The sequence below is a fragment of the Lepidochelys kempii genome, chromosome 1 (genome assembly GCF_965140285.1).
Source record: "Lepidochelys kempii isolate rLepKem1 chromosome 1, rLepKem1.hap1, whole genome shotgun sequence".
NCBI classification, from domain to species: domain Eukaryota; kingdom Metazoa; phylum Chordata; order Testudines; family Cheloniidae; genus Lepidochelys; species Lepidochelys kempii.
Window position 1 is genome coordinate 351,479,175 of NC_136380.1, and position 26,621 is coordinate 351,505,795.

At 52.4% G+C, this 26,621-nt stretch overlaps 1 protein-coding gene across 1 annotated transcript in view; it reads left to right on the forward strand.

Moving 5' to 3' along the window:
* Positions 1-26,621, forward strand: part of SND1 (staphylococcal nuclease and tudor domain containing 1) — a 500,999-nt gene that overhangs the window by 244,227 nt on the left and 230,151 nt on the right. Inside the window, exon 14 of the mRNA XM_073329019.2 lies at positions 12,679-12,751. Coding sequence (XP_073185120.1) covers positions 12,679-12,751 — 73 coding nt within the window. The remainder of the gene's footprint in view (positions 1-12,678; positions 12,752-26,621) is intronic.

Sequence of the window (26,621 nt, forward strand, 5' to 3'; positions counted from 1 at the left end):
TGTCCGGCAGTGGCTCCTGGGGGTGGGGCAGGGCGGGGCATGCAGCTCTGCTGCGCGCTGCCCTGGCCTGTGGGTATGACTCCTGAAGCTCCCATTGGCCGCAGTTCCCCGTTCCCGGCCAGTGGGACCGGCAGGGGGCAGAGCCTGCAGGCGAGGGCAGCGCCCAGAGCCCTCTGCCCCCCGCGCCACAGGGCTGGCACTCCAGCAGGCCAGATTGAAAGCCCCGATGGGCTGGATCCAGCCCGTGGGCAGTAGTTTGCCCTCTCCTGCTCTAGGGACTGTATACTCTCTAGGGGTCCTCAGGATGTTTTGGAGTCAGGCACCGAACCAGCCGGCCCTGCTGCTCCCTATAGGCTTCCTGGTCGATTATTTCTCTCTCAAGCCTGTTGTTCTTCATGTGCCACCAGTCAGGACTTGGCCTGGCTGCTCAGCCACCTTCTTGTCGATTCCCATAGCATCCTACAAGTCAGAGACGGGAGACCCCGCTGGGTCCCATACAGTCCTTATCCCCGGCTACTGCGGCCTCAGGCCCGAGAGGATTCAGCTCAGCTCAGTCTTAGCTGTGGAGTCCTAGCTGCTAGACCCTCCCTAGTAGTGCGAGTGTGCTGTCCCCTCTAGCTGTGTGTGGGAGGAGATCAAACACGGCTTGCCTTGGGAGACTAGTCCGGAGTCTGCAGGGAATTCTGATTTGCTATTCCCTTTCCGTTCCCTCCACGTCAAATCCCCTTTCTCTGCACTAAACAATTCCTCTGCTTCCTTGGCATCTGCACCATTAAATACTTGTACCCTGTTCCATTCTTCTGCACCCTTTGTCGCCCTTAGTCTGCCCTTACCCAAGCTACGCAAATTAGCTTTAGCCCTAGCCGCACAAATTAATCCATCCAGGCCCCTGCCCTCGTGTGTGCGTCCACCAGCCCCCGGCATGGTATTCCAGGTGTGCAGTTTTATGCATCCATTGGCAGCAGCAGTGAACACGAGCTCCCACCTGGATGGCATTAAGAGGTGCTGGCAGTATTAGGGTTTGGTTTCTGTTTCGGCTACAGCTATGCTGGCATCCAGAACAGCATGTGCGTCTCAGCTGACGTATCCCCATCCCCCTGCTCCAGCCTCTAGATTAGAGGGCACTTGTTTTCTCAGATGTGTCACCAATTTTAAACATAGAGCTACCAGGGTCTCTGGGACACAGGCTCAGCACAGTGATCTGTAGGGCCCTGGCTGGCTTGCTGATGAAAGGATCATACATCTCTTCTCCTGGGGAGGCTCTGAAGAGCAAATACTTGGCGGCTTTCTGGGCCTGCATTTTTCATTTGACCCTATAAAGACAGAGAACTCCACTTTGGTTTCTTTCGTTTGTTCTGAAAGGAACTTAGAGGCTGAACTAACCTGTGAGCTCTCTGTGTTCCTGCTTGATTCTAAGCAAACTGCTGCCGTGTTTGTGCTGGCTCTGACTGCTCGGAGATGGGGTAAAGCAGAGTCTTTCCTCTTTGTCTTGCTGATTTTGGAGGCTTTCAAGTACAGTCAGCTCAGGGAGCTGGATGAGATGCCCCATGCAGCAGGGAGTTAAGGTAGCATCTGCTGCTAGAGGGGGAGCTGTTTGCTTGGGATCACTCTCTAAGGCCAGGCTCAGGGGAGGGCGTTTACAATGATTTGCACTTGTGGAATGTTTGCCAGCTGCAGATATCAAAGTGCTCCCCAGGCAGTTGAGTCTCTAAGATCTTTATAAACCTAAATCTTCCTGATAACTCTCAGGGGAGTCTTATCCCCGTTTTACCGACAAGGAAGCTGCGACGCAGAGTGGGGAAAGCACTTTCCCAAATCATGAGGAAATGAGCGTCCGAGCTAGGAACAGAACCTAGGTCGGAATCCCAGTGTCACGCTGAACATCCAGCCCCTGGTTTCTGTCGGACTGAGGAAGACAAGCCAGGCCTACGAATGCAGGCTTCCCTCCACAAGGGAGAACCAAGACTTGACGTTGCCAGGCACAAATGACAGGAACTGGAGCTAGAGCTGAGCCTGGTGATTTAGGGTAAAATACCTTCCAGGGCTGATGGAATTGTCCCCAAAACAAGCATTCATAAACCCAAGACATTCAGAGTGGAGGTTAAACTTAAAAGAAACCCAAAGCTGTAGAAGCATGTGTCACGGAGTCCCCGGGCGATGCTCTGGAACTGCTCCCTACAATGCTAGTCAGGACTCTGGGGAAGTCTCCTTTCTGTGAGCAGACAGTCTTCAGGACACACAGCTTCCACCTTCCTGGGTCTGACCTCGGAGCATTCAGCCTCCTGTGCCCCTCCATGTGCTTCCCCCAGCGAGTCTGCCCAGGCGGGGTCCTGGGGAAGCCAGAGGGTCCTGCCCCACAACTCCGCAGTCAGACGTGACTCTCAGCCAGCCAGTAAAACAGAAGGTTTGTTAGACGACAGGAACATGGTCTAACACAGAGCTTGCAGGTGCAGAGAACAGGACCCCTCAGCCGGGTCCATTTTGGGGGGGCAGTGAGCCAGACAAACACGTCTGCCCTTCACTGCATGTCTGCCCTTCACTCCATGTCCGCAGCCAGCCCCAAACTGAAACTCTCTCCAGCCCCTCCTCCTCTGGGCTTTGTCCCTTTCCCGGGCCAGGAGGTCACCGGATTCCTTTGTTCTCCGACCCTTTAGCTCTCACCTTGCAGGGGGGAAGGGCCAGGCCATCAGGTGCCAGGAAACAGGGTGTTGGCCATTCTCTGTGTCCAGACCCCTGCACACACCTGCCTTCTAGGGCTCTGCAACGATCATACACCCTTATCCCACCCCCTAGATACTTAAGAACTGCATAGGGGAAAATGAGGCATCCCCACAATATTCAGAGGAAATATTAAGAACAGTCCTGCTTTGTCACAGCGTGGCAATGTGCCACTCAAGCACCCAAACAACCTTAACTCTGCCCCAGAGTGACACTGTGCAATCTCCATACTAGTATAACGAATGTGTTCTGGCGGGTGTGATCCCAGAGTCAAGTGACTTTTTTTTTTTTAAACCCCTCTGCCCCAGTTCTTTGCTGCATGATGTCCCCACCAGGGAGAGTTAAGGTTTGGATGACTTAAGTGTGCATTCAGCAGTAGCTCTCAGGGGACTTTGAAAATGAGTGCCATGTTCTGTTACCCTGGTGTGAATCCAGAGTAACTCCACTGAAGTGAGTTACGCTGGATTGACAGTGGGGCAACTGAGATCAGAATCTGAACTTCCCTCTGGGCATCTTTTGGGGCAAAGGCAGAAAGGATTGTGACTTAACAGCTCCTTTGAAGAACTGTGTCCCTAAAAGGCCACCTCTTCAGCCCACGCTGGGAGCCAGATGCGCCCTGAGGTGGTATCTGAACCCCCAGAAATGACAGCCACCAGGCGAGTCTCGTGGGCCATAAACACAAATGCTTCTTCACATGACGTATTGACCTCTGCTTTGGAAGAACAAGTTCTTCTGGAATAAGATACTGTCAGTATCTAGGGCCTAATTCACTGTGGGGACGCTCCACCCCTAAGCTTGGCAGGACTCTCACAAGTTCACTGTGTGAAGCCCTGATGTGTCTGGCTCCTCTGCACAATTCTGTCACCCAGAAGCATCAGGGAGTGAGTTTGGGTGGAGCACGGTAGGCAGCTTGCTGTCACTGCTAGCAAGTTTAACAACTTCCCCTTCATAGAATCATAGAATCATAGAATATCAGGGTTGGAAGGGACCCCAGAAGGTCATCTAGTCCAACCCCCTGCTCAAAGCAGGACCAATTCCCAGTTAAATCATCCCAGCCAGGGCTTTGTCAAGCCTGACCTTAAAAACCTCTAAGGAAGGAGATTCTACCACCTCCCTAGGTAACGCATTCCAGTGTTTCACCACCCTCTTAGTGAAAAAGTTTTTCCTAATATCCAATCTAAACCTCCCCCACTGCAACTTGAGACCATTACTCCTCGTTCTGTCATCTGCTACCATTGAGAACAGTCTAGAGCCATCCTCTTTGGAACCCCCTTTCAGGTAGTTGAAAGCAGCTATCAAATCCCCCCTCATTCTTCTCTTCTGCAGGCTAAACAATCCCAGCTCCCTCAGCCTCTCCTCATAACTCATGTGTTCCAGTCCCCTAATCATTTTTGTTGCCCTTCGCTGGACTCTCTCCAATTTATCCACATCCTTCTTGAAGTGTGGGGCCCAAAACTGGACACAGTACTCCAGATGAGGCCTCACCAATGTCGAATAGAGGGGAACGATCACGTCCCTCGATCTGCTCGCTATGCCCCTACTTATACATCCCAAAATGTCATTGGCCTTCTTGGCAACAAGGGCACACTGCTGACTCATATCCAGCTTCTCGTCCACTGTCACCCCTAGGTCCTTTTCTGCAGAACTGCTGCCTAGCCATTCGGTCCCTAGTCTGTAGCTGTGCATTGGGTTCTTCCGTCCTAAGTGCAGGACCCTGCACTTATCCTTATTGAACCTCATCAGATTCCTTTTGGCCCAATCTTCCAATTGGTCTAGGTCCTTCTGTATCCTATCCCTCCCCTCCAGTGTATCTACCACTCCTCCCAGTTTAGTATCATCCGCAAATTTGCTGAGAGTGCAATCCACACCATCCTCCAGATCATTTATGAAGATATTGAATAAAACTGGCCCCAGGACCGACCCTTGGGGCACTCCACTTGATACCGGCTGCCAACTAGACATGGAGCCATTGATCACTACCCGTTGAGCCCGACAATTTAGCCAGCTTTCTACCCACCTTATAGTGCATTCATCCAGCCCATACTTCCTTAACTTGCTGACAAGAATACTATGGGAGACCGTGTCAAAAGCTTTGCTAAAGTCAAGAAACAATACATCCACTGCTTTCCCTTCATCCACAGAACCAGTAATCTCATCATAAAAGGCGATTAGATTAGTCAGGCATGACCTTCCCTTGGTGAATCCATGCTGGCTGTTCCTGATCACTTTCCTCTCATGCAAGTGCTTCAGGATTGATTCTTTGAGGACCTGCTCCATGATTTTTCCAGGAACTGAGGTGAGGCTGACTGGCCTGTAGTTCCCAGGATCTTCTTTCTTCCCTTTTTTAAAGATTGGCACTACATTAGCCTTTTTCCAGTCATCCGGGACTTCCCCGGTTCGCCACGAGTTTTCAAAGATAATGGCCAGTGGCTCTGCAATCACAGCCGCCAATTCCTTCAGCACTCTCGGATGCAACTCGTCCGGCCCCATGGACTTGTGCACGTCCAGCTTTTCTAAATAGTCCCTAACCGCCTCTATCTCCACAGAGGGCTGGCCATCTCTTCCGCATTTTGTGATGCCCAGCGCAGCAGTCTGGGAGCTGACCTTGTTAGTGAAAACAGTTTCCTTCAGAAACGTTTCCTTCAGAAACGGAGCAGATAGCTGCTTTCCTGCAAACAACCATCTGCTGCCAAGCCACTTATCCCTGGAATCACTGAGTGGTTCTGATTTCTAAAAACCCATGCCTACCATTTAACAGGTCGGCCTGTTCTTCACTGCTCCCAAATGATACCCCTCAGCAGACTGATTGCTCTAAAAAGCCTCCGTAGGTCTGAGAATCTTTCCCTCCCATTTTGTGTTGGTCACGGACCAGTCTGAACAAAGGCATGCTGCTTGCCTAGGAGCAGCCAGAAGCGGCTTAGTAGGGGAAGTTTGAAAAGTCAGGAGCTTTTATTTTGAGTCTAATGTGAGAGTCTGAGGGCTGCAGAAATCAAGGCCAAGCCCAGAGGGGGGAGAGCTGGGGGAACGTGTGATTTTTGTACCAGGACTGATCTGGCAATGCTTCTCATTGGTAGTCCAATGTATAGAGATGTCCATCGAGTGCCTAGGTGTCTGGGCAGGCAGCTATGGGAGTGAAACGCCATTAAAGCAGATGTGACCGTCTTGCTGGCGACAGCAGGAAACCTCTTTAAACAGACCCCACACCGTGCCCATTGCTCCACCATGATTGAAACAGAGGCCTTGTTTGTACCGGCCTTTGCCATGATTCCAGCCATCGATGTCACACACAGGCAAGAGGAGTGGCGACTGGGTCTGCTGCAGCTCACCCCGGTTTCAAGCAGTGATAAACGCAAGCCATGACTTGCCTTGTCAGCTCTTGCACTGGAGCCATTGCAGCGGTGGGTGGAATTGAGGCAAATTTCCAGTGTAGACAATAACCCACAGACACAAAAGTAACATCCCCTCCACCCCCGGTCCATTAGCAGTTCTGAAAACAAAACACCCAGGAGGTCCATCCTCTGTGTCCAGCAGCTGGAGAGAGCAGATGGGACTGGCAACAGGCTGTGAAGGTCAAGCAACCTTCTGGGGCATGAGTACTGGGGATGTTGATTCCAGAGCTGCCCCCAGGTATTCCAAGCCAGGTAAGTTAGTGAGAGCACAGCATGCAGAGTAACAATGGTAGAGGACTTCAGCCACATACAGTCAAGCCCTCGAATTGCCCGTGGAGACGCTCTGAGATCCAGCGAGGTTGCTGGAGTGCTGGCCTGGCGTGTTCTCCATGGCTAGTCCCTGCAGGCAGGGAAGGTTGCTGCGTTGTGCCCCCCAGGAGTGGCCCCAGGCAGGATGCGTCGCCATCATCGTCGGTGGAAGTCTCCAAGGTTCGGCAAGGCCCAGGTCCAAGAGCAATCGTGCTGAGCATGGGCACTTTGCCCACCTTACCACCTGGGTCTCTGGAAGCAATGGGTGACTCCTCACCCAACAACTGCCCTTGTCAGACTCTCCAAGTCCTTCCCCAAACCACCAGCAGGATCGGTGTCATTCAAGTGCCTGGGAGAAGCAAAGATGCCAAGCTGTCTGCATGCTGTCAGTACGCTGATGGCAGAGAATCCCATGGAACCCTGACGTCTTTCCCAGCGGCCTCACGTGTTGAATGGGAAAGGCGCGCGTGCCCTGAACCCTGCAGCAGAGCCCTGGCCAGGGTGGCTGATCCACTGCCCTGCATCATGCCCTGGGATCTCGGCATGGAAAAGGTCCATTTCAGAGTGGTCTCCCCACCCTGTGCTGGGAGCCTGCGACTAAGCCAGCAGAACCCCATGGCCAGATGACAGCAGGGAAACTCAACCTCCTCCCATTGTGAGGAGATGCACGGACAGAACAAGTGCAGTCTCGGTGCTTCCTCTGTCTGGGGACTACATGGGCCAGGATGATGGAGGAGTCCTGCCTCCATCTCAGTAATGTTATCCAGCAAGGGCAGCTTGGAGCAAGGTTGATAGCTGTACTCCTTGCCTGCCCTCGGATTGGTCTAACCCAGTGGGACATTCACCACGTGCCTGCTTAATTCTCCCATTGCTGAGACAGAGGCAGTGTGGCAGAGTACATAGACCATAGGCCTGGGAATGCCTCAGTTTCCCCATCTGTAAAATAGAGAGTGTTGATTTCCTTTACTCCAGGCCTGTGGACGAAAGGTGTATCTCTGCATTCTAACACCTATGGCTGTATAACAATATCCATCTATTTGGGAAATCAAACAAACCCCACTTCGCCTCATTAAAAAGTGTGGTGAGCTCCCCCTGGTGGGCTGCATGGAGCAATTAACAGATCCACAGAGCCCTGCTCCTTTCCTGCCGACATCACTGAGGCCGGTGCAGTGAGAGGCTGACCAACAGCAGCCATAATAAGCGTTTGCTCTGCTAGAAACACCTGGAAAATAAACTTGGCATTTGCAAATGGAAAAGGACAAACCTGTCAGGGGAAGGAGCTGTTCCAGGCTTTAATAAATGTGTGTGTTACCCTTTAACCTGCCATCTGTGTTCAGAGACCTTTCAGTTCTGGTGAGCTTATCTGGGGTATTGCTTGCATCTCTCTCCCTCTTTCCTCTCCAACAACAAGTGAGACAAGCCACAAATTACATGAAAACTTTACAAATAGCCTGGATGGCTTCTCATGCAGTTGCATTTGCAAGCAGTCCACAAAGGTGATAGACTAGAAGGCAGAGCAACGTTGGTGTTACGAGTGTAGTACCCTGAAAGTCAGGAGCTCTTCAGCTCCCACTGCGGTTTAACTTGCCATCCTTTTAACCACTTTTTACTCCACCAGGAGTTAATCCAGGGAAGTCCTGTGGCCTGTGCTGTACAGGAGGTCAGAGCAGGTGATCACAGTGGTCCCTTCTGGCCTGGGGATCTATAAGATTGATTTCAATTGTTTTTAATGTCCTGGTTTTTAAGCCAATGTTGGGTGGGTCTCAGAACCATGGAAATGTTAGGCTGGAAGGCGCTTTGAGAGGTCATCTAGTCCAGCCCCTGCTCTGAGGCAGGATTAAGTCCAATCTGTTCTTAAACCTCTACCAGGGATTCCACAACCTCTCTGGGTGACGGTCCCCGTGCTTAACTCTCCTTGTTGCCAGAAAGTTTTCCTAATATCTAAGCAACATCTCTTGCTGCAGAGTAAGTCAGGTATTTCTTATCCTACCCTTGGTGTGGACATGGAGAGCAACTGATCAGTCTTCCTATAACTACCTTTTACATATGTGAAGACTGTTATCAAGTCCCCATTCAGCCTTCTCTTCTCAAGACTAAACATGTCCAGTTTTTTAACCTTTCCTCATAGGTCAGGTCTTCTAAACCTTTCATTGTTTTGGTTGCTGTCCTCTGGACTCTCTCCAGTTTATTTACATCTTTCCTGATGTGTGGCGCTCAGAACTGGACACAGTACTCCAGCTGAGGCCTCACCAGTGCTGAGTAGATCCGGACAGTTACCTCCCATTTTACATAAGATGCTCCTGTTAACACACCCCAGGATGATAGCAGCCTTTTTCTCAACCGCATCACATTGTTGACTCTCATTCAATTTGTGATCCACTAGAACTCTGAGTTCTTCTTTGAGATGTGTCCCCGTGGGTGCTCCATGTTAGGTGAGCTAGTGTCCCTGCCCCTGGGATCGGAGATCTTTGGTAGCACTGCCCGTTGGGCTGCCCATGTGCTCCTCCCCCTCTTGCACTATGAACGGCGTCTATAGTACTGTGCGGTCCAATCGCCCTTACTTCCTTCTCAGCTCCCCTGGGTCTGGGACGGAATCCCTCGCAGAGCCCTTCACAGCATCGTTCGTGCCTTTGGCGGTAATAAGGTACCGTTCAGAGCAGATATTGGTTGCTTCCTCCCTTTATTTTCTTCTCCCAAAAAGCTGACCAGACCCAAACTTTTCTTTCTGTTCTTTCCTCCCCATTACCTTCTAGCTTAGTGCATTCTTCCCGACAGCAAAGTTCTCCCTGCACAGGGTTTTGCCCAGCTCCCCCGGGTTTAAGAGGTGCCTCTCCTGCCCCAAGGCCATCCCTGTGAGTGACGGACACTCACAGTGCGTTTGTTCTCTGGGAGGGGAGCACCCACTGCCTCGAATTGAAAATGCAGGCCAAAAGGCCTGTGACCCGAAACTAAAATTAATTATGATGGAAGGCTCGTTGTGGCCTGACTCAGATCCTGACCCTGCTACCTCTCTTGTGCAGCGGTTTCCATCGGCAACATCATCTGCCGCCCCACGCTCACTGCACACTGTGAAGAGAAAGTCTTCAGTTTCTAGTCAGGATGACAAGAAACACTCTCTGAGGTCAGTGGCCCCCTCATCTTCTGGAGTGAGACCTAGCTCCTTTCATCACTCGGGTGCCGGCGTTACTGGTAGTTCCAAGGCCCCTAAGAGGGCAGGATCACATAGCAGGGGTACTGACAAAGACAGTTCAGAAATCTCAGTGGGAACCAGCTACCCCCCCTAAACACACGGCTCTGAGTGCCTCGGCACTGGCGAAGCCCTTGGCGTGGGTGAAGCCCTTGGTGCCACCTGTTGGCTACTTGTTAGACTTCAGCTGAGCTTGGCACCCACGCCATCTGTGCTGATGCCTAGACTTCCTATGGCACCAATGCACTCGCATCACGCAGTGCCCATACTGATCGTGCTGGTACCACAGAGTTCAGGTTCCCAAGAGACCTGGTTGTTTCTGAAACCACCGAGTCACCACCTCTCCATAGCAAACTACCAGCAATTCGTGCCTCTCCTCCAGATACCGCACACTCCCTCACCACCTAGAGCTGCCCCCTCTTCTGTAATGAGGTGGACTACTCGGTTACACTGCACACCCCACCGTCATATCGAGGGAGAGCACAGCCTGAATCCTTTGCGCCCCCTCGATATCAGGACACTAGAACCAAGCCAGGGCCTTGTTACAGGCACCCATGGATGCCACCCTGTATTTCTGTTTCCCCGTACTGGCCGTATTGGGAACTGTGGGTGGCATGCAGGCAACACTTTCCTCAACCACCACTGATCAGGGGAACTGACATACACCCTCTCCAGGCCTGTCAAACCAAAGAGCCTTTCCAGGAACACGAGGAAGATGTCACACCACTGGCCAACATGTCATCTTCCCCAGATCATAGAAGAATCATAGAAGATTAGGGTTGGAAGAAATCTCAGGAGATCATCTAATTCAACCCCCTACTCAAAGCACGACCAACACCAACTAAATCATCCCAGCCAGGGCTTTGTCAAGCTGGGCCTTAAAAACCGATAAGGATGGAGATTCCACCACCTCCCTGGGGAACCCATTCCAATGCATTGCCTCTAGGGATGGCTTCAAACAGTTTTCCTGCCCTACAGACATAGCCTGAACAAATCTTTCTAGATACTACTCAAGATCAAGCACTCGGGGTGTTACTGCAGGTAAACTGGTGTGCTGTAGATGCACACCCTGGCTTGCCACAGTAACGTGCCATGTAGAGAAGCAATAAGTGAAGTACTTTGCACTTGTCTGTATTGAATTTCATCTGACTGATTTCAGATCAGTTCCCCAATTTCTCAAGTTCGTTTTGAATTCTAATCCTGTCGTCCAAAGTGCTTGCAGCCCCTCCCAGTTTGGTGTCATCTGTGAATGTTATAAGCACACTGTCCACTCCATTATCCAAGTCATTAATGAAAGTACCAAATAGTACCAGACCCTGGACTGACCCCTGTGGGACCCCACTAGATGCATGCTCTGACAGTGAACCAGTGATAGTTACTCTTTGAGTACGGTCTTTCGACTAGTTGTGCGCCCATCTTATAATCATTTCATCTAGACCCCATTTCCCTAGGTCGCTTATGAGCATGTGATATGGGACACTGTCAAAAGCCTTACGCACATCATTCTGTATCATGGCTACTGCTTCCCTCTCTTCCCCCTCCCTGCATCCACTAGGATGGTTACACTGTCAAAAAAGGAAATTAGATTAGTTTGACATGATTTATTCTTGACAAGTCTGCATTGGCTGTTACTTATCACCCTATTATCTTCCAGGCTTGTACAAATTGTTTGTTTAAATTTGCCTTCTGGTGTTCAAACCTTCAGGGGCTCATGTTTTCAAGCTTTTCTCTGGAACCATAAGGGCTAGCAGTTTCTTATGTGAGACTCTCACATGACTCCAGGAGTTGGGTCTTTACATAAAACCCCAAATGTTGCAAGACTTGCAACACTGGTGGAGGTGGGGGGAACAACTTGTCTCCGGGCGGGACCATTTGGACTCCGAAGCTCGCTCTTTCAGTATTTCTAAAATATATCGCTGCAACTCCCCTTTAAATCCATTTGTAATACATCATAGTTGAGCTAAGGGACTCGCAGCAGGGGGGAGTCGGATAGGCAGGCTGCAAGAACGGCTGTATCTCCTGCTTCCGGATGAAAGCTGGCGTACAGAGGAATCTCTTCCCTGCCCCTAATAATTGGCCAAGTTGCACTGTCCTATGCTGCGGTTGCTGCAAGCAGGAGACTGGCCTGGGACCCTTGTTGTTGTTTGTTAATTTTATTATTTCATTGATCGCTATTTTGCATTAGTGGCTAGGAGCCCAGTCGTGGAGCAGCACCCCTTGGGTTAGGTGCAACACAGACACATGATCAGGGGCTTGTTCAGGCACGGCTTGGGGCTGGATATTGGGGTCTTAGGTTTCGAAGATGCCTATTCCAGGAGGGTCAGAAGGAGGCAATTACTTACCTTTTAGGTGTGCCTCATACTCCTTTAGGATTGTGGGCAAAGCTCCCTACCCCACAGACGAAATCTGCTCACTAGAGCTCGGTGCTAGGATGGCAGCAAGGCAGCAGGCTATCAGAGCTGAGGGGGAGAGTAAGACTGCTGCCCAGGCTGGACTGAGATGATCTGTCGTGGCAATTCTTCTCTTCTTGTTAATATGCTCTAATAGTTATGGCTGCAGATGGAATTGAAAATGGGGCTTCATGTCAGTTCTGTAGCATTTGCTAATTTTTGTGGCTGCTAAATGACTTCCTTGTACAGTATTGCTTCGTTCAGGCTACTTATCTTATCTTATCTTTTTTTCTTTTTTACCTGGAGGAACTTATTTCCATTAGAATTGGAAAGTTGGCTGCGTATTTTGCATTTAAAATATTTCATGTGATTAAGCGCTGAAAGAAACATTTATTACTTTTGATTCTCCCCGGTGTGCTCTTCCTGTTGATTCCTTTCCTTGTGCGGGGAACAAAGCCATTTAATTTGGTAACGTCTACAAATGTTCTCTCTGATCAGGTACATGCTTAGCTCAGGTGAGCAGCTGAATACCAGTAATTGGGATTAGCAGGCTAACGAGCGTGTCTGGGCTCCCCTCGCGCATGGTGCCGAGCTGTTGGTGCCATCCGGCGTGCGCCGTGCAGATGGCACAGCTCGCTTTGCTTTCCCATGCTGATTACATTTTGTTTGTTTTTCACTCCAACAGGGCTATCAAGAATGGCAAAGGATTGCACAGCAAGAAAGAGGTGCCAATACACCGGGTGGCAGATATCTCTGGGGTAAGGATCCACGTGGTTCTGCCCATGCAGCGTGACATGATGATGATGATTATTAGTTGTCTTGTGGTAGAGCCTGGGGGTCCCGATACAGGATTGGGAGCTCACAGCCTCGTAAGGTGTGACAACCTGGGTATAGCAGACAGCGGCGGGGATGGCAAGGAGCAGTGAGATGACTGGAGACAGCGTGTCAGGCAGTGGTCTCCACACCGAGCTCTCTGATAGGCCTTGAGTCCACGTGTTTGCTGCTGCTTTATTGTTGGAATGCTAGCTCAGACATCCTCAGGGTATTGCAGCTTCTGGGCCGCCGGCTCTTTCCCATCGTGCTACGTTGCAGAAGGTGAGGGGGTGGCGACTGAAACATAGGGTCCCCTACAGCACTTGTCCTGGACTGATTGACGAACCTGGCCTGATTGATGATGGTCGTTGAAATGGAAAGAGCCCTCGGATTTAAACACAATTTGCCCTTTTCAATTCCCTCGTGTGTTGCAAGCACCCTTTTTCCAATTTACTGGCGTGTTTGGCTCCGCTCTTCGCCCCGCAGCCGAGGCGGGAGGGGGAGGTGTTGGAACGCGAGCAGCAGCACCAAAAGGTTCCTGGCCTAGAGAAAGGGAACGAGCTTTCCTTGGGGCTTTCTTTGCCTGGTGGCATGATAGGAGAGCTCACCTCCTGCCGTCCTCAGGCTGGAGTTGTTTGGAGCCCTTGCGGCCTGGAAAGGGGAACGAGAAGGCAAACAGGATAAGCGCACGTAACCGGCGCATTGCTGCTGCCGCGCTGGGGACTGTTAGGCGAAGCAGTCCACGTGGAAATGGTCACAGGGCTACGAGCCAAGGAAAGCCCTGGGGTTGGTTGGCCCTGCAGCATGGTGCCTGCTTTTGAGGCCTGTGCACAGTAGCCGTACGTCTGACACCGCACAAGGATGCGTCTTGGGAGCCCATCGGTACAATTCCTTACTTGGCCAGTAGGGGCGCTGTTGTGTGGCGGGAGCTGGTTCCAGAGCATGGTGTTCTCTGGGGCGTTGCTATCCGGGGGAGGGGGTGGGTAGCAGGGCTGCTGCCAGGCTGGCTGTCCACTGGAGACTGTGGGCAGTCAGCCTGCACTGGGGCATCCTGGGGTAGCTATGCAGCTGGCTAAAGCAAAGTGATTCTCAGCAGTCCCTTGCCGGTCAGGAAGGACTCAGGAACCTGAAGCCGCTGGCCGTTGTCATTGGCCCATGTTGATAAAGCAGCCCAATTCCTGTCTCGGTCCTACAGAGTGGTCTCTGCATGCCGTGTGCCTAGCCCGTAATAACTCAGGGAAGCTGGGCAGGGCCCCCGAGGGGCTGCCATGGTTGAGTTTAAACCACATGTTTACCTAGGTTTAATGTCACTGAAATCCCAGGGCATGGCCTTGAAAGGGGGGGTCCCTTTAATATCATGGCTGAAGGCTCCAAAGGTATGTTAATACCATTAAAGTCAGATCCTTCAGCCTAGGCCAGTTATCCCTTTAAATCGAAGTCTTCCCCATGCAGCCTGCCCCTGTGCTTCACTACCCAGGCTGTAGAGCCCCCTACCTGCCTTCCCCCCACATCCCCCCCGGCAGAGAGGGAGAGGGCGTTCAGTCCAAGTGCTGTCTGCGTAAGCCTGGATACAGGAGGGGAGTTAGGTTCTTATCCAGGTCCCCATGTGGACAGAAGGGCCCGTTCCAAAATCCACAGGGCCCTCTCTAGGGGGCCGTGTGGACAGCATGGCCCTATGCAGCCTGCTCTTTGTCTTGTTTTTTACTGAGCAGAGGTGTCCCACAGCTGCACATGCTGGAGGGCTGCTGCGCTTTGACGGTTTAAAAAATAAATGTTGGTTAAATTGTCCACAGGAGCAACATCAATTTAAAATCCAGAGTAAAGCCCGAAACATAAGGCGAGGCCAACGTTTCAGTTGCGAGAGCTGTCGAGTTTGATCTTGTCTGCCAGGATCACAAAGGGCTCTCTTTAAAATGCTGAACTCTTGTTTGCTGCCTCCCAAGCAGGGAGATTTAGTGGCTTTCGTTCCCTCTGGGCACGCTCTCTCCATCGCTGGGGTCCTTGTGCAGTCAGTGCTAGGCTTAAGGCACCCCCCTCACACCCCCCCCCCCGCTTGTTACTGGGGACAGGATTCTAAGGAGCACCTGTAACTTAATAGGTAAAACATGCAGCCGCTTCGCAGTGGATAAAAGATGGGGCCCCACAAATAAAATGAGGGTCATACATCACCGTGTTATGACGCTTTGTTAATCTTTTTAAATCTTTAATAGTTTTTCTTAAATTGATCCCGCTCTTAGTTAGCTGAATGTCAGCAGTTGCACGGCGTGATGAATGTTAGTGTGTGCCGAGCTGACAGCGTGTGCCTACTGCTGCCAAAATAATTTAATGTGAAATTGCATCTGCGCTCTCCTCTGGCAGCATAGGCATGCGCCCTGCGTAGCCGCACGCCCCCAAAATGATATGACAGCCTGCGAGAGGGGGCCTGTGGTGTCCCTTTGGCCAGTGCAGGAGTATTCCCTGCTGTGTGCACACCCGGCTTGCCCAGCCTGCAGCTGCATTGCGCTTGCTGCTTCCCCTCCCCGCGCAGAAGGTGGCACAAGACATTGGGGGCGTTTCCCGTTAGCGGCGTGGAGAACTGCAGGGACCTTACTCCTTCCAGCCCCTTGCCATGCAGGATTCTTGCCAACATGAGCAGAATTGGGGTGATGCAAGGGAAGGCGTTGTGGAGGGGTGCCGGGCAATGTTCCCTCCAATTTTTGACAGGCTGTATGCGCAAAAAATTTCTGGTGTGCAAATTGTTGTGCGCACGGTGTGTCACCGTGTGCGCGGGGTTTAGGATCTGCGTGCACACGCGCACCGCTTGGAGGGACCAGTGGTGCCGGGGCACCCGTGTGCTGGTTTGGTTTTGCAGCCTTACGGCAAGTGCACGCTTGCTTTTTCAGTCTATTTGCCCTTTCACCTCCCCCTCTTGGGGGTAATTCTCAAGAAATCAAACTTGGCACTTGGAACAAATAGCTCCCTTCTTGGGCAGGCTACCCCGGGAAGCTGGCCTTCCGACAGGCCCTGGGTGATCACGCTAGGTTAGCCTGCTGCGCCATCAGCTGCAGTGTTATGTAACAGGGCCTGTCCTCGCGTCCTGGCTCTGGTGCGGAAACAGGCAGGAGGGTCAAACAAAGTGTGGTGTTCTCCTCATCGGCACAGCCTGCCTCACTCTGTGTCTCTTGCGCTGATGCCTACGCGTGGCACTCAGATCACCTCTCACGTTAATTTGCTGGTAAGAAATTGCCAGCTCCACACTCCAGTGGAGGTCATCGAAAGCCTCCCTGTTCTGTTTTTCGTCTGCATAAGAGTCCTACGCGAGGCTGAAGGGGGGTGTGTGTGCTGTTAGTGGCTAGCCCTTAGCGGGGGCTGTAAAATACCCCATGAGGGGTTTTAAGCTGTCCTGCTGGAGTGCGGCGTGTGCCATGTTTGCAGATAATCTCATTATTCTGAGTTGTCCAGGCCATGGGAGCTGTCTTGGCAAACCAGGTCGTGGCCTGGAGAGGCTGGTGGCATCTGCAGAGCCTGCGGGGACCTAGCAGAACCCAGTCAGACCTCTCACCTCCCCTCTCCCCCATTTCCAGCACCGTAGCAGGAGGTGCTGATTTAGATGGTGCATGGCATCTAATCGCTGCCGCGAGTAAATAGCCCGTCCTCCCTCTAGAGCTGCCTTTTAATCTGGGATTATTTCAGGGGAAGTTTTTTGCTGGTGGTGCTGTCCTGGGTGGATCTGTGGTTGCTACTGAAATATCTGTATCCCCTTCCGGCTGCCTGAGATTGGGGCTTTTCCCTGCCAGCGCAGCGTCTGCCTTTCCCATAGCGCAGCGTTGCTTTGTGCGGTGCCCATGCCCAGGTGCCCCACTGCTCTTCCCATGCTCGCTTGGCTGCTGCTCCGCTCCCCCGGCCAGCTGTGGTGCTGCTCTCCATCTCTCTTGCAGCGTTGGCCCTGCAGATGCTCAGCCTAGAGCAGGCAGTGCAGGGCCCATGCTGCTGGAGCTCCGCCTTGCTCTGGCAACACGAACGAACGAATGAATTCCGGCCCTGGGGAGAGGAGGACCCTGCTCATTAGCACAGGGACACAGTTGGCTCCAGATCCATTCCTGTCTCTCCCCTGCAATGTTCAAGTCGCTGTCCTGTTGGCTGGGTCTGTCTCAGCCTGCCAGGCACCGTGTCTCTGCGGGAAGGGGACACTGGAGCACTGACTAGTGGCTCGACCCCTCTAGGCTCGGGGCGTGTCTCAAATTCATTCCAGCTTGGTGCTAACAAGGGAGCGATTTAATTCGCAGGGTGCTGGGGTTAGAGAGGCAGGACCTCAGGCTGGTAACCTTGGAGTCTCCTGCTGCCCCAGAGTTCTCCTCTGCACCTGCCATTGCTACGTTCTGTGAGCCACCCGCTGTCACCTCCACCTTGCAGGCATTGGCTGCTGCCGAATCACTCGCTCCTGCATCTGCTCGCTCCTGCAGGTGACATGGCTCCCCACTCAAGCCCAAGCAGAGTGCTGCGGCCACCCCTCTCCAGGCACGTGCCATCCCCTCACCCTCTTACTAGGGGCCCATGTCTTCCACAGAGCCCTGCTGCCTGGGCCTGCATGTCCCGGCACCCTGTGCTGCAGTTCCCACCCATGCGATTGCTGACGGGGTGGGGGTGACATTTTGCACTCATGGCTGCAGATGCCTGCACGGGGCGGGGGCTCTCTGTTCTTCAGTGGCCTTCCTTCCTACCTTCCTGATCTCCACTCCTGCGATCGCTGTTGTGTGTAGCCCTCCCACGGGGTGGTGCGTACAATTCCACCCTGCTTCCTTCTTCCCAATTATATGCAGCTTCAAGGCCCTGCCCAGCCCTGCCGAAGTCTCTCGTATCACATTATCCACCCTGTACCACCTGCAATGCCACCCTTGATGCCTCCTTTGCGTCTCCCATCTCTTCCCCCTTATAACCTCTTCTGTGCTGCCTATTTCCAGGGCACCAGCCTCCTCTGTCCTCTTACAGGCTCTGTACTAACCCACACCAGCCCATTGCCCTCTAGACCAAGAGGGAGTCTCCCAGGGTATGTCTCCATGGCAAGCAGAAACCCACGGCAGCGAGTCTGAGCCCAGGTTGGCAGACACAGACTCACGCTGCAGCTAAACTAAAGATGGCCATGTAGATGTTCGGGTTTGAGCTGGAGCTTGGGCTCTGAACCCCTCCGCACCCTCTCCCCCCGTCTTCCGAGCCTGAGCCTGAATGTCCACACAGCTGCTTTTGGCACTGTCCCCGGGAGCCCGAGTCCTGGGCTCTGTGGGTTTCTGCTTGCCGTGGAGACAGACCCTCAGGGCATCTTGGCTCAACTGTGCCTGGCTCATGGGGGAAGGGTCTGTCCTGATGTTTCTGTCCTGCCCAGCTTGCTGGCACTTAACGAGCCCTCCATTCTGCTCTTTGCTGGGTCCCTATCCTTCTTAAGAGCGCCCAGTGGAAGCCATCTCTTCCCAGCAATCTCCCCCCCGTCTGCGTGTACTGACAGGGAACTGAGCCACAGCAGAGGTGAACTGGCTCAGCCAGGGAGCCTGTGGCACAGCTGGTTATTGACCAGGGACTGGTTCTAGGCCCTACTCTATTTAACACTTCGTCAGTGACCTGGGAGAAAACATCAGATCAGCACTGATGAAGTTTGCAGTGGGTATGCACATTGGAGAAGTGGTAAAGAATGAAGAGACCAGGTCACTGATACAGAGCTGGATCGCTTGGTAAGCTGGGCGCAAGCAAACCATTAACACAGCTAAATGTAAAGGTATCCATCTGGGCACAAAGCATGCAGGTCACATGTACAGGACAGCGGACTCTAGCCTGGGAAGCAGGGGCTCTAAAAGATTTGGGGCTCATGATGGATTATCAGCTGAACATGAGCATCCAGTGTGATGCTGTGGGCAAAAACTTGAGTGTCTCTGGATTAAGATTAGAAGTGTGAGCAACAAGGGTGATGTCGTGGTGGGAGTCTGCTATAGACCACCGGACCAGTGGGATGAGGTGGACGAGGCTTTCTTCCAGCAACTCACGGAAGTTACTAGATCGCAGGCCCTGGTTCTCATGGGAGACTTCAATCACCCTGATATCTGCTGGGAGAGCAATACAGCGGTGCACAGACAATCCAGGAAGTTTTTGGAAAGCGTAGGGGACAATTTCCTGGTGCAAGTGCTGGAGGAACCAACTAGGGGCAGAGCTCTTCTTGACCTGCTGCTCACAAACCGGGAAGAATTAGTAGGGGAAGCAAAAGTGGATGGGAACCTGGAAGGCAGTGACCATGAGACAGTCGAGTTCAGGATCCTAACACAAGGAAGAAAGGAGAGCAGCAGAATACGGACCCTGGACTTCAGAAAAGCAGACTTTGACTCCCTCAGGGAACTGATGGGCAGGATCCCCTGGGAGAATAACATGAGAGGGAAAGGAGTCCAGGAGAGCTGGCTGTATTTTAAAGAATCCTTATTGAGGTTACAGGGACAAACCATCACGATGTGTGGAAAGAATAGTAAATATGGCAGGCGACCAGCTTGGCTTAACAGTGAAATCCTTGCTGATCTTAAAAACAAAAAAAGTTTACAAGAAATGGAAGATTGGACAAATGACCAGGGAAGAGTATAAAAATATTGCTCGGGCATGCAGGAGTGATTTGGGACTATTTAGAAAACCTGGCCGAGCACAAGTCCATGGGGCCAGATGCGTTGCATCTGAGAGTGCTAAAGGAGTTGGCGGATGTGATTGCAGAGCCATTGGCCATTATCTTTAAAAACTCATGGCAATCGAGGGAAGTACCGGACGACTGGAAAAAGGCTAATGTAGTGCCCATCTTTAAAAAAGGGAAGGAGGATCCTAGGAGCTACAGGCCAGTCAGCCTCACCTCAGTCCCTGGAAAAATCCTGGAGCAGGTCCTCAAGGAATCAATTCTGAAGCACTTAGAGGAGAGGAAAGTGATCAGGAACAGTCAGCATGGATTCACCAAGGGCAAGTCATGCCTGACTAATCTAATTGCCTTCTATGACGAGATAACTGGCTCTGTGGATGAGGGGAAAGCGGTGGACGTGTAGTTCCTTGAGTTTAGCAAAGCTTTTGACACTGTCTCCCACAGTATTCTTGCCAGCAAGTTAAAGAAGTATGGGCTGGATGAATGGACTATAAGGTGGATAGCAAGCTGGCTAGATTGTCAGCTCAGCGGGTAGTGATCAATGGCTCCATGTCTAGTTGGCAGCCGGTATCAAGCGGAGTGCCCCAAGGTTCGGTCCTGGGGCCGGTTTTGTTCAATATCTTCATCAATGATCTGGAGGATGGCATGGACTGCACCCTCAGCAAGTTTGCAGATGACACTAAACTGGGAGGAGAGGTAGATACGCTGGAGGGCAGGGATAGGATACAGAGGGACCTAGACAAATTGGAGGATTGGGCCAAAAGAAATCTGATGAGGTTCAACAAGGACAAGTGCAGAGTCCTGCACTTAGGGTGGAAGAATCCCATGCACCGCTACAGACTAGGGACCGACTGGCTAAGCAGCAGTTCTGCAGAAAGGACCTAGGGGTTACAGTGGATGAGAAGCTGGATATGAGTCAGCAGTGTGCCCTTGTTGCCAAGAAGGCCAATGGTATTTGGGATGTATATGTAGGGGCATTGCCAGCAGATCGAGAGACGTGATCGTTCCCCTCTTTTCGACATTGGTGAGGCCTCATCTGGAGTACTGTGCCCAGTTTTGGGCCCCACACTACAAGAAGGATGTGAAAAAATTGGAAAGCGTCCAGCGGAGGGCAACAAAAATGATTAGGGGACTGGAACACATGAGTCATGAGGAGAGGCTGAGGGAAGTGGGATTGTTTAGTCTGCAGAAGAGAAGAATGAGGGGGGGTTTGATAGCTGCTTTCAACTACCTGAAAGGGGGTTCCAAAGAGGATGGATCTAGACTGTTCTCAGTGGTAGCAGATGACAGAACAAAGAGTAATGGTCTCAAGTTGCAGTGGGGGAGGTTTCGGTTGGATATTAGGAAAAACTTTTTCACTAGGAGGGTGGTGAAACACTGGAATGCGTTACCTAGGGAGGTGGTGGAATCTCCTTCCTTAGATATTTTTAAGGTCAGGCTTGACAAATTCCTGGCTGGGATGATTTAGTTGGGATTGGTCCTGCTTTGAGCAGGGGCTTGGACTAGATGACCTCCTGAGGTCCCTTCCAACCCTGATTTTCTGTGATTCTATGAACACTACTTAGCCTATTAAATGTCACCCAGAACATCTGAAGTGTCTGTGAGCTGGGGTCCTCTTCCTGGAGGGCTGTAGCAAGACTGAAAGAACGCTCCAGGGGGCTGCATAAGAATGTGGGAACTTTGTGTTTCCTGACTCTGGCCCTTTGCTGGTGGTCTAACGGGCTGTGTGTGTTTGGCAACGTTGGGTACAGTTCTGTGGCCCTGGAAATTGTGTCGGCATTGGCACCGTTTTGTTCTTGCTGGAAGTGCAAGGAGATTGGGCCATTTGGTCCTTCTGCGCTGTTCCTAGAGTCGCTTAGGGCTTGGCTGAATCCGACACATCTCAGCTGCATGAGATGAACATAGGGTGTTGATGTCCATGTATCTGCGTGTGTCATAAGAATGAAAACGGCCATACCGGGCAGGCAATGGTCCAGTGTCCTATGTTCCAACAGTGGCCAGTGCCAGGTGCTTCAGAGGGAATGAGTAGAAGAGGACGATTGGTCACCCGAATAAACGTCCCATTTTTAAAGGGACAGTCCTGTATTTAAGCCTTCCTGCAGGTGTCCTGACTTTTTCTTACAAACAGGCAGATTGTCCCGTATTTTCTGTCTCTCCCCGCCTGCCCCAACCAGTACTGGTGGGTCCTACTGCTGGCTGGGTCCCTGCTTGCCAGCTGCCCGCCCGCCAGCGGTGAGTGTGGGGGGGTCCAGTGGCCGACGATGGGGGCGGGTGCATGGCTAGTGTTAAGGCCAAGCTGCAGCTTGCGGGGCCGGCTGTTCCCCCTGCTGGTACATCAGCACAGCCCTTGCTGTGTGCTGGGCCTTGGCCAGCAGGGCTCCGGCCTGTTTCCAGCCGACACTGCCTGCACTCGGCAAGCTGAAAGAAAAGGAGGATGCAGTGAGCTGTAGCTCACCAAAGCTCATGCTCAAATAAATTGGTTAGTCTCTAAGGTGCCACAAGTACTCCTGTTCTTTTTGCGGATACAGACTAACATGGCTGCTACTCTGAAACTCTGCAAGTTGCGGTGGTTGGTGAGCACAGGCAGGTGCCAGGCGGTACTGGTTATGTGTCACCTCTTCTGCCCACCCATCAGCCCTTTACGTGTTCCCCCCTCACTGTCCTCTCCCTGCTCCCCCGGTGGGTTGCATCCTGCTCCCAGCGCTGTGCGGAGACCCACCCCCTGATCAGAGTGCTCAGCTCACCAACAGCCTGGCCGGCAGGCTCCTTCCTTCCTTCCCCCACTGCCTCTGGCTGGGCCAGCAGCCTGGGAAAGCCCAGGACCCTCCAACCCGGGGCGCTGGCCAGGAGGAGCCAAGCCCTGCATGTGCCAAAGCCCTACGCAGCGCAGAAACGGGGAAACTTCTCAGTCCCTTAGCTAAGCTGTGCAGTGGTGGGGGGCAGCGATTTCCAACCTGTTCACATCCCAATCCTGCAGGCTCCACAGCAGTTTCCTGGCCAGGGGTTTAGCCCCCTCTTTACCCCCAGCACTTGGTCCTGCCCCCATGGAGCATGACGCACCCACCCCTGCACTCAGGTTCCCTGTGCCCTGGTGCACAATGCATCCTTAGGGCTTAACCCCTTCCTGCCCATGCTGTAGCTGGGGGACAGGAGGCAGCTGGGTTATGTCAGTGGCCAGCAGCACCTTGGGGGTGTTAGCTGCCTTTTGACACTGTGCGGGCAGGAAGGGACAAGCTGCTTCCAACCACAGGGGAGTGGGGAAGAGATGAGGTCTTGCCCCATGGCTGAAAGCAGTCCCTTTCCTCCCGCACAGTGCCGAAAGGCTGCTGCTGGCTATGTTCTGATGTGAACCCTGGCAGAAATCTGGGGGAGGGCATGTGAGTTTGCGTGCCTTCCCCACGTGTTGCCTTGGGAAGATGTGGTGCCAGATACTAGGAGAGGTGGTTCCACCCTGGGGGCCCAGCCAGGCACAGAGGGTGCCAGGCAGGAGGGGTCGGGTCGGTCGGTCTGTCTGTCTCTCTCTCTCTCTCTCTCCCTCCTCCCCCCCCACCCCCGGGTGTGTGAGAGGTGTGTGTGTTGGTGTGTGACCTCTCCCCAGGTGAACCCTAAAGCCTTTAAGATAAATAAAAATCCAGCTACACAGTGTTTCTTTTTAATCAGGGCTCAGTCAACTTGATGTTAATTTGCACGTTTGTACTGCATAGTTCTGATTGCCATTGAACTCGCTTGAATACGAGTAATTTTACCAGGTGTCCCGTATTCAGCATAGGGAAATATGGTCACCCTAGCAATTATTGGGTGCTCCATTTGCTGTTGTCCAGTCCCAGCTTCTGGCAGTCAGAGGTTAGGGACACCCGGAGCACGAGGTTGCATCCCTGACTATTTTGGCTAATAGCCATAGATGGAGCTGATCCTGCAGGTGTTCAATTAACCCAGTTGTTGTAATTGCACACTCACAAACTTGATGTGAATTTGCACAGCCAGGCTCCTGAAAGTCAGATCGCGAATGCTTCTGAATTGGCCTGAAGGTTTTCCGAGCACCATTCCCCGTGAGACTCGGGGAGATCATGGCACAGCTGCCTCTGATCTGACCTGTCTCTGGATAGCCACAGTTGTGTCTTTGCCACTGACTCCTAAGGGAAGGTTGCAGGAGGCCTCTCTGGGATTCAGAGCAATGCCCAGTCTTCTGCTGTTCAGTCCTTCTGCTGTCTCATTTTACTGCTGACAACGGTTGTGCTGGGATTCACTCACCTGAACATCGAGCCCTGGGAGTCTGAGACCATAGGAGCAAAGCAGTGCCCACAGTAGCCTGAACTCTGCAGCAGCCATCCTGTTCGGAGGCAGGTCCCCCTGGCAATATTAGTCGGCAGAGAGGAGTAAATAAATAAAACAGCAGAACAGACTAGAAATGGAACAGTCCAAGTTTCCCAGGAGGCAGCTGCTGCTTGTCAAACAATCGCTGCAGCCTTTAAACGAAAAATTAAAACATTAGCTCCTTATTATTGTACCTGGCTTGTGTTTCGGGGGCTTCACTCCTGTCAATGAGCCCAGCGCTGCTCTGGCTAGGGGCAGCTGATTTAATCCTTGACTCACGCCAGCAGGTCTGGGGTTAGACTGAGCGCATTGTCACCTGATGCTACTCAGATGAGCACATTACGGAGCTGCACATCTGAGCATTCATCACTGCCCCCTTGACAACACCACTTAGCAGCTCCAAATTAGACTTCCGTTCGTTAAACGCAACCGTTGGTAATACGAAAGATTTCCAACTGACGGAACTGTGTTGCCGCCTGTTAGTGCTGCTGTATATGAAGTGTCCCTCTCTTCCCTCATCCATCTGGTCTTCACACCAGCCGGCTCTGTTGTGGTGAAGACGGGCTAGCTGTTTTCTTCTAGCTGGCTGGCGTTCTGGTTCCACCCCTCTCTCTCAGGAGAGGGATGGAAGCACCGTCCCTCAGCTCTGGAGTAATTTACTAAATAATTTAAATAGTGTAAGACAAATCTGTGTTCGCTCACTTCTCCCGTTAAGCAATGTGCAGCCCATTACAGGGCAGAGAGCAGTCTCCTGTAAGCCCAGCCACTGAAAACCTCCTGTCCTTGCAAAAAGTCCTTGCATAATTTTGCATAATTGGCAGTGTTTCTCATAAAAGGGGAGTTGTGATTATATTTTTCTTCACTGTATTTATGCATAATTTCCCTTCAGATCAGAGATAATTAACTGCTGGGAACGTTAACATGCTAGTAATGGGAGATGGCGTGATGCTGGCCTGGCGGTGAGCAGGGAGGGTGCTGGCCAGCTGGGAGGTAGTGGCTGCCTCTCTGGAGATGCAACTGGAAGTCTAGATAGTGGAATGCCTTGTCTCTGCGGCTGTCTGCTCACAGCACTGTAATTGGTTGGGAATGGAGAGGGTGCTTTTTCCTGCCCTGCTCAGGCACTTTCGCTGACATTTCCCTCAGTGCTACAGTGAAGGCTGGTTCTGAGCCAGCTGGAAAGGTGGAATAACTAGCCAGATTCCTGTCTCTGTGCCCCCAACCCCTAAGCAGCCGCGCAGCATGCAGCTCTGGTTTGAGTTACTCTTTCCTCCATCCAGTAGACCCATCCATCTCTTTGTAGATCCCATCCCATGCCCTCGGCTGGTCAAATATGTCATCCTGGGGGCTCTGTGCATTCCAGGTGCATGGAACTCCAGAAGTCCTGCTGTGTGTCCAGGAAAGAAGAATAGTCCAGTGGATAGGGGATTAGCCTGTGACTCAGGAGAACTGGATTCAAGTCCCTGCTCTGCCCCAGACTTTGGGCAAGTCACATGACCCCTCGGTTCCCAGCTATGTAGTGGGGATAACACACTGCCTTGCTTCAGGGGACTACTGCAATAACGGGCCATGTAAATGGATCTAGGTAGAGGTGAGCAGCTTGCTATGCCAGGCAGAGGGGCTGACAGATCAGTGCAGGGTCAGCAGTGCAAGAGGTGGGCAAGAGAGATAGGGAGGCATTGAGTCAGGAAAGCTTCTGGGTGTTGATGTGGAGACTTACTGAACCCACCGCTGTGATGCTGCACACAAACTAGCTGGCCAGTGGTGCAGTCAGTTTAGGAAAGCAGAGACTCCCACCCAGCGAGGGATCGTGTACCTTGCCAAGGAGTGTGGTGTGTTCCGGGAGGAATGGTTTCATGGTCCTAGAGGCCTGGATGTTAAGGCCGGCAGGGACCATTCTGAGCATCCAGTGTGACCACCTCCATCACACAGACCAGAGAGCCTTGCCGCGGGAACTCCTGAATGAGCCAGCGTCTCTTATAAAGAAAGACACAATCTTTATTTCAAGACACTAGGTGCTTGAGAATCCCCTTGTCCCCATGGTCTAATGGCTAATTCCCCTCCAGGCTAAGAATTTACACCTTATGTCCAGGGTGTTTGTCTAGGGACAGCTTCCAGCCATTGGCTCCCGAACCTTTGTCTTCTGGATAGAAGAGCCTTCTGCTATCATCTTTTCCCCTACCAGGTCCTTTGGGGGTCACCTCTCCTCTGAACCGTCTCTTGGAGAAACTCGGTAGGTCTGGAGCTGAAGGAACCAGCAGTGCGCACAGCGGGATGGATTCACTCCCTGCAGAGCCTTCCGTGCTAGTGCTCAAGCATTCAAACGAAACTCCGGCTTTTCCTGAGCAGCTCATCGCAATCTGAAGGAGAAGCCTTCCCCGGGGTCCAGTCTGCAGTCAGCACTGACTGCGAGGGTTCGAAGGGTTAACACTGGAACCCTGCGAGTAAAATCTCCCTTCTCCCAGGCCCCTGGTAACCCCCATCCTGTCATGGTGGTGATCTAGCAACAACAAACCTAGCAGGACCAAGAGTTGTTCCTCCTGGCGCTCTGTGCTAATGGCAAGATCCCATTCCTAAATCAGATACTGTGGGGGGGTACTGTGGAGGCTGGTATCAAAATGCAGAAGTAGGCTGTTGTCAGCCTGCAAGAACAGGCTGCCTCTCCTGTCTGCGGGCAGGGAGCAAGGGAGCCATGTGTGATTGCAAGCAGCTGGCCGGTGGCTGGGACACAGCTTGTGGTGGCTCAAGTACATCAGCTGCAGCCCAGTAGCTGTGCTGCCATCAGCCGTTCCTTGGCCTGGAAGTCACATCCCAGAGTAGAGGGTCTGGATTTCCTGGGTCCCGAAGGCAGGTGCTGGGTGCCTTTGGGG